Source organism: Octopus bimaculoides, chromosome 8 (genome assembly GCF_001194135.2).
Source record: "Octopus bimaculoides isolate UCB-OBI-ISO-001 chromosome 8, ASM119413v2, whole genome shotgun sequence".
Taxonomy (NCBI): Eukaryota; Metazoa; Mollusca; class Cephalopoda; order Octopoda; family Octopodidae; genus Octopus; species Octopus bimaculoides.
Genome location: NC_068988.1, coordinates 27,237,978 through 27,245,477, shown reverse-complemented (window position 1 = coordinate 27,245,477; position 7,500 = coordinate 27,237,978). Strand labels below are relative to the sequence as shown.

Here is a 7,500-nt window from a genome sequence, read left to right as displayed (position 1 = left end):
CGCGTGTGCAAATGAATGTGTTTAGGGTTAGGATCGACCACTCACGACTAGCTAGCGCGGACGCGCGACTGCGCGTTCGGGTCCGCGCTGCTTTAGTAGTACCACCTCATAGAGGCCCCCTCGTTTATGTAAGATATATTTACAAAGTATGCTCAAAAGTAGAACAACAGAATGACGGTTATTCTGAAAGTCTGCCCTGACTCACATGTGAAGAAGATTCCTATAATGTTCAACACACAATTCCAACCAGGGAAGATTTATCTCTCAAGTATTTAATTCCACAGAAACTTAAAACTAATTCTGAGTACATATTCGTTCATTAAGAGGTTAACTGGAAATGTCTTCCTTAATAAATAAACGTTTTTTTAAACAAGCATAATAATGATTTATATAAACACGAGACCACACACATATATATATTTGGATGCCGGTATAGAATGTGATCATTTATATAACATTGTGATCTACATTCAGAATCTTGTTAAATCATAAAAGTTTTTTTTTTGGTTTATATACCAAACCAACCGGAAGTCGAGTAAATAAATTGATGAATTTTAAAAAAAGTTGGTGTAGATCACAAACTATACCATTTGAACTAATGTAGATCACAAGCTATACCAGAAACATGTATGTAGATCATATACTGCACCGGCACCTAGATTTGTGTATATAGGCATCGGAAATTAAGTTGTGTAGTGGGTCTCAAGACAAATGAAGCGAATTAACTAAACACGAAAATAAAAACCGATTCATTGAAAGCTTTATTCTTAAAAGACAACACACAAAGCCTGTATTGTATGAAACGATGGTATTGTTATTTGAATCAACCACAGCATATTTCCGACTGCATGTCGGAGTGTGCAGTACAGTCCTCACTTCGTCAATTCTCTGGCGTCCCGCATTTGTTTTAACACAATTTTCACACAATCTCAATGATCCTGCATGCACTTTAGGCTACCCATCAATTTTTTATATTTTTAGCGATTAAAGAAATAAGCCTGAGCAGGGTTCACGGCACCATATTAATAACTTTTGGCAAGGTTTCTATTTAAAACGATGAAATTTATATCTCGTGGCCCATGGTCCGTATCTTGTTTTACCATTATTATAAAGAATTGAGGCAGCGAGCTGGCAGAGACGTTAGCACGCCGGGCGAAATGCTTAGCGGTATTTCGTCTGTCTTTACGTTCTGAGTTCAAATTCCGCCGAGGTCGACTTCACCTTTCATCCTTTCGGGGTCGATAAATTAAGTACCAGTTGTGTACTGGAGTCGATCTTAATCGACAGGCCCCTTCCTCTAAAATTTCAGGCGTTGTGCCTTGAGTAGAAAAGAATATTATAAAGAACTGGCCAGCTGACAGAATCGTTAGCACGCCGGGCAAAATGCCGAGCGGCATTTCGTCTGTCTTTACGTTTCCGAGTTCAAATTACGGCTAGTTCGATTTTGCCTTTCATCCATTCGAGGTCGATAAAATAAAATAGTTGAACACTGAGACCAATGTAATCGACTTTCCCCACTCCTCCGGAATTACTGGCCTTGTGCCAAAAATTGAAACCAATATCATAAAGACCATTGTTTTCGTCACTTTCACGGCCACTAACAAGAACAGCAATTATATATTGTATTCGTATCTGCCTTGATTTGTGAAATATGTTTAATATATGCCTTTCTCTTAGTAATTCTGTGTTGTTTTTTTTTTCTTCGTTTTACTAATAATCGTTCTGCTAACTTACCAAATTTTTTTTAATATATTTCTTCGTTCTTAACCTACCAACCACCAACCAAGCAGTCGATCGCCAGTAAACAATGTCAGAAATCAATAACAACATCACACAGCCGCCTGTTGGTCTCATCAATGAGAAGAACGACAACTGCAGTCTTGGCGGCGGCGTGACGGCAGTGGCAGCTAGCACTATCATTGGTAACTCGACAACGGCAACTGAAACAGCTGCAACTACTACAACAATTACTACTACCACCACTATTACTTCTACCACGAACAACAACAACAATAATACTAACTCTAACACTAACAGCAACAGCGGCAGCAGTAATAGCGACAACCACAGTACCGTAGAAAATATACAGAATGAATTCAGTAACAACTCCGATCTTGGATTACACAATGCTTTCGAACTGTTGGAGCTTGATTCTAAAACCTGGTAAATATCTCAACATTGTTTTCCGTCTTTCCCGCCTCCCTTTTCATTAAAAAAAAAAAGTTCTTTCATTTATTTATTTTATTGATAATTTCATTTGTAATTTCTAGTAATCCTAAACCGGCATTGTTCTGATCAATAATCGCAACCCTGTAAACTACTAATGACTAATAAATACACTCCTTGTTTTTTTTTTGGCCCTCCCTCGTAAAATCGAACCTAAAAATAATGCCATGTCACCGCAATTTCCGCCATTCACTATCATCATCATCACTCATGCTATAATGCATGCAATTTACTCCTACACCCAAATTTGATGTAGCATAACTGAACATTTCGTGTTAGAATCGATCCATTTCAATCAGTTGGATTCCCATTACAAAAACTGATTTGCTATTTATAAAAGACAAATACCCTTGAGAATATTGATATAGCTTACGATTCCTTGATTAAATATTAGAGGCAAATGGTCTTTAAGTCTTTATATTTTTTTTACTTGTACCGGTGACTCGACTGCGACCATGCTGGGGCATCGCATTGAAGAATTTTTAGTCGAATGAATCACTTCCAGTACTTAATTTTTTTGTTACAACTTGGTACTGTTTGTATCTGTCGCTTTTTACCGAACCGTTAAGTTACGGAGACATAAATAAGTCAACCGTGGTTGGGGACAAACATGGACACACACCACGACTTCTTTCTTAAAAGCTTTGTTCAACGCTGGTCTGTGGTTGTTGCCATGTAGTGGAACTGAACCCGCAACCATGTGGTTGGGAAGCAAACTTCTTACCACATAGCCATGCCTGCACCTAGTATTTTGGTTCGAAAACTGATTTTTCAAATTTAGATCTAATTAACGGTTAAAGAAATTTTTTGTTTTGTTTTTCTATAGCGGACTGGTAAGAATAAATTCTTTAGATCGATAATCAAAACCTTGTTGAATGCGAAGAATTTTGAAATTGTTTAATCTAAGGGAGATAAATGTTATGTTTTAAATCCAGAAGTGAAACAATGGAATCCGTGGAAACGGATGACGATGCGTCGTACATAAAAATGGAATAAATTTTTGGCGCGAGGAAGAAGACAACCCTAATGTTTCGGATAGGGCCATTTACCGGATAGTTCTGTCCATAACGTTAGACTTCTTGTGATAAAGTCCCAGATAGTATCCTCAAGTTCATTTAAGAAACTGGAAGAATATGGAAGGGACATAATTGTTTGCAATGATTCAGCAGCTGTTATTAAGGCATTGTTACTACCGGAATAGTTGAATATTTGTTCGACACACGGAATAATATAATCCTAGTTTTACCCTTAAAAAATAAAATAAAAAAAAGGCGTAATGGTTACAGCTAGAATAACTTTGATCATCGGTCTGCCTGGTCTCAGTGTCGACCATAGGCAGTGACTTTAAAAATTCTTTCTTCTTTACTCGTAAACAAAAACAGAATATAACGAACACTAGAATACCAAAAGTTAAAATCTCAAAATGCCAACAAGAACGAGGCTCTAATTGCTTAATTTGCCATAAATTTTGACTGTTTTTCTTACTACTTCTCATGTAACATTTTAATTTTGATAAATTACAAAATCAACGAGCATCTCCACATCTTCTACGACATATGTAAGTACATACGATTGATTAAGGTATGGGTTGCTGTTGTAACATATAGATAGTATATTTGATAATTTTACGACAACTTTTTGTGAACTGAGGTTGTTTTTGTATACCTATACACACACACACATACATAACATTGAACGTCCGTTTTCCATGCTGGCATTGGTTGGACGGCTTGACAGGAACTGGCTAGGCTAGGTGCCACACTGGTTTCCATTGTCTGTTTTCGTTTGGTTTCTACGACTGGATGCCCTTCCTAATGCCAACCACTTTACAGTGTACAGGGTGCTTTTTACGTGACACTAGCACCCAAACTATTCCTTTTAACATGGCACCTTAGTTTTAGGATCTTGATTCTGTTGTGGTGGGCTGGTTTTCTTGAGTACAATAATGTGCCATGCATCTCAGTCCTCTGTCATCTCCTTAGTAAGGTCCAGTGTTTTGAGATCGCCCTTCAATACTTTGTTTCATGTCTTCCTGGGTCTCCCTCTTCGGCAACTTCCCTATAATTTAAGTGTGTATATATAAATGTATATGTATGCACACATACATGTGTATACATCATTGTTGTTTAACATCCGTTTTCCATGTTAGTATGAGTTTGACAGGAGCTGAGCAGCTAAAGAGCTGAAGGACCTCATCTAACCTGGTTTCACTGGGGTGTCTGTAAGTGACCTTCTCCTGGAGGCAATTCTGTGACATGCTGATTAAGGGGGGACCCTACTAGGAGCTACTATTCCAGGTCAGATTAACTCTGGGAATAATAGTAGCTAAGAGGTGGTTCTGCATTCCTCAAAACCCTTTAACTCCTTAACTAGGGCCTCCCAGTACCTGATGCAGTTCAAAATCATACCTAGGATACATTATACAATATATATGTTTGTGTGTCTGTGTTTGTCCCCTCAGCATCGCTTGACAACCGATGCTGGTGTGTTTACGTCTCCGCAACTTAGCGGTTCGGCAAAAGAGACCGATAAAATAAGTACTAGGCTTCCAAAGAATAAGTCCTGGGGTCGATTTGCTCGACTAAAGGCGGTGCTCCAGCATGGCCGCAGTCAAATGACTGAAACAAGTAAAAAGAGAGAGTATATTTATTTCCTTATTGCCACGTAGTTGATTACATCGACCCCAGTGTGTAACTGGTACTTATTCAATCGACCCTGAAAGTATGAAAGGCAAAGTCGACCTCAGCGGAATAACTTTATAGTTTAATATAATATATTGTTTAACATCTAAGTGTGTTGAGAGTTGTTTCTTGTTAGAAACACAATGCTGACCTCTGGTTCCATCTTTTTTTCTTTAATCATTTCAGTTTTAAATGTTGACTGCAGCAATGTGTTGTTGATTAGCCCTTGATCAAAGCATTCCAATTGTGACCATTCCATCGTCTTTTAGGTATTGTGTATTTATGACTGTCATCCAGCATCTTTTCTTTTTCAAGACAGTAGAGTATGATTTGAGAGATAATTGTCTACATTTTCTAAGAGGGTGATTCCCTTGTTTACTGTTTATTAGAAGTACCCCTATAGCTCTATCTTGTATACTGTTTATTAGAAGTACCCCTATAACCCTGGCTGACCAATGTTTGTGAGTGAATTTGGTAGATGGAAACTGTGGAAGTCTGTTGTGTGTGTGTGTGTGTGTTTTGTACCTGTGTTTGTTCCACCCCACTGCTTCAAGACTGGTGTTAGTTTATTTATGTCCCTTTAACTTAGTGTGGCAAAAGTGACTGATAGAATAAGCACCAGGCTTTAAAAAAAGTGTTGGGGGTTGATCTGTTTGACTAAAACTCTTTCAGGCAGTACCCCAGCATGGCCACAGTCCAATGATTGAAATAAGTAAAAGATACCAGACATAAAAGAGGATAAAAAAAATTAAGGTTTTAATTCCTGACCATACGATCAATAGTCCATTTAATTCTACTGTCTTCTATAATTCCTTTTATGTTACAATTAATATTTCTTTCAAGGTGATGAGCTGGCAGAAACATTAGCACGCTGGGCAAAATGCTTAGCGGTGTTTTATCTGTCTTTACGTTCTGAGTTCAAATTCCGCCAAGGTCGACTTTGCCTTTCATTCTTTCGGGGTTGATAAATTAAGTACCAGTTGCATACTGGTATCGATCTAATTGACTGGCCCATTCCCCCAAAAAATTTCAGGCCTTGTGCCTAGAGTAGAAAAGAATTATTAATATTCCTTGTTGTGTAATATGGCAATGTGACAGAGTTGTTATCTCATCGGGCAAAATGCTTCGCTGCATTTTGTCTGTCTTTACATTCTGAGTTCAAATTCCACTGAGTTACCATGTTCTTTTGATTGTCTCTTTGTGTTAGTGAGACACTGCATTACTTGTTTGTTTTATCAGGCAGCATTAATGTTAAGTTTTTTATATTGATGGACCCATGCAGTGACATGTACAAGTGCCCATTTGGTGCCTCAATTATGACACGTCTCCAGAGGCAGAAGCAATTTTGATAAACCAATATTTATGTTGTATGGTATTTGATATTCCTGTATTTGTACATCTTGGCATTAGGAAGGGCATCCAGCTGTAGAAACCTAGCCAGCATGAAAGGCGGACATTAAACGATGATAATGATGATGACGATGACTGATCTAATATTGATTTCTTTCATATACACAAAGCCTCAGATTCTGGGGAAGGGAACAGTTGCTTATATCAGTGCCAGTTTTTGGCCGGTACTGTATTTAATTGATTCTAGAAGGATGAAAAAGAACTTCAACTGTAGTAGGAATTGAGCTCAAAATGTAAAGGGTTGTAAATAAATACAGCAAGGCATTTTGTCAGACATTTTATTGATTCTCCCAAAACAACTGCCCTTTTTAAATATTACATTAGCATTTCATAAATAATACAATAGTGTTTATTGGTGTTGTAATAGACAATGTGGAGTTATTAGTAATGTTGTATAGCTTAGCTTGTACCACATTCCTGGCATTACCATTTGCTAATTCTCTTCTTTCAGGTTTTCATTTGACAAGTAGTTAGCTCTGGTAGAATACAGAAAAAAAAAATTTACCATATTTGATAGCATAAACGATGTACATGCATATTAGATGCATTCCATTTTCAGCAACGTGTCATCATTATCATCATCATTGTTTAACGTCTCCCTTCCATGCTGGCATGGGTTGGACAGTTTGACAGGAACCAACTAGGCAGAAGTCTGCATCATACTTCTGTGTCTGTTTTGGCATGGTTTTTATGGTTGGATGCCTTTCCTAACACCAACCACCCCACTCCACAGTGAGCTGAGTACTTTTTATGTGATTGAAGAAAAAAGTTTTTAGTGCATTAAAGCGTGTAATATCCAAAACAATTTCATGTATAAGATCTGCAGTGATTTTTTAATTTTTTGAGGCATCTTATATTCTTTTACTTGTTTGAGTCATTTGACTGCAGCCATGCTGGAGCACTACCTTTAGTCGAGCAAATTAACCCCAGGACTTATTTTTTGTAAGCCTAGTACTTATTCTATCGGTCTCTTTTGCCAAACCGCTAGATTACGGGTATGTAAACACACCAGCATCAGTTGTCAAGTGATGTTGGGGGGACAAACACAGACACACACACGCATATATATATATATATACATATACATACATGACAGGCTTCTTTCAGTTTCCGTCTACCAAATCCACTCACAAGGCTTTGGTCAACCCGAGGTTATAGTCGAAGACACTTGCTCAAGGTACCA

The 7,500-nt window shown here is 37.8% G+C and overlaps 1 protein-coding gene across 3 annotated transcripts in view; it reads left to right on the top strand.

The window, feature by feature from the left end:
• Positions 1 to 7,500, top strand: part of LOC106874388 (dual specificity protein kinase splB) — a 16,552-nt gene that overhangs the window by 3,220 nt on the left and 5,832 nt on the right. For 2 of the 3 annotated variants that reach the window (XM_014922102.2, XM_014922104.2), the window contains exon 2: positions 1,791 to 2,163. In XM_014922102.2, the coding sequence (XP_014777588.1) occupies positions 1,808 to 2,163 (356 nt within the window). In that variant the 5' untranslated portion in view covers positions 1,791 to 1,807. Of the gene's footprint in view, positions 1 to 1,787; positions 2,164 to 7,500 lie in introns of all 3 variants that reach the window. The other variant, XM_014922103.2, reaches the window with a different exon arrangement.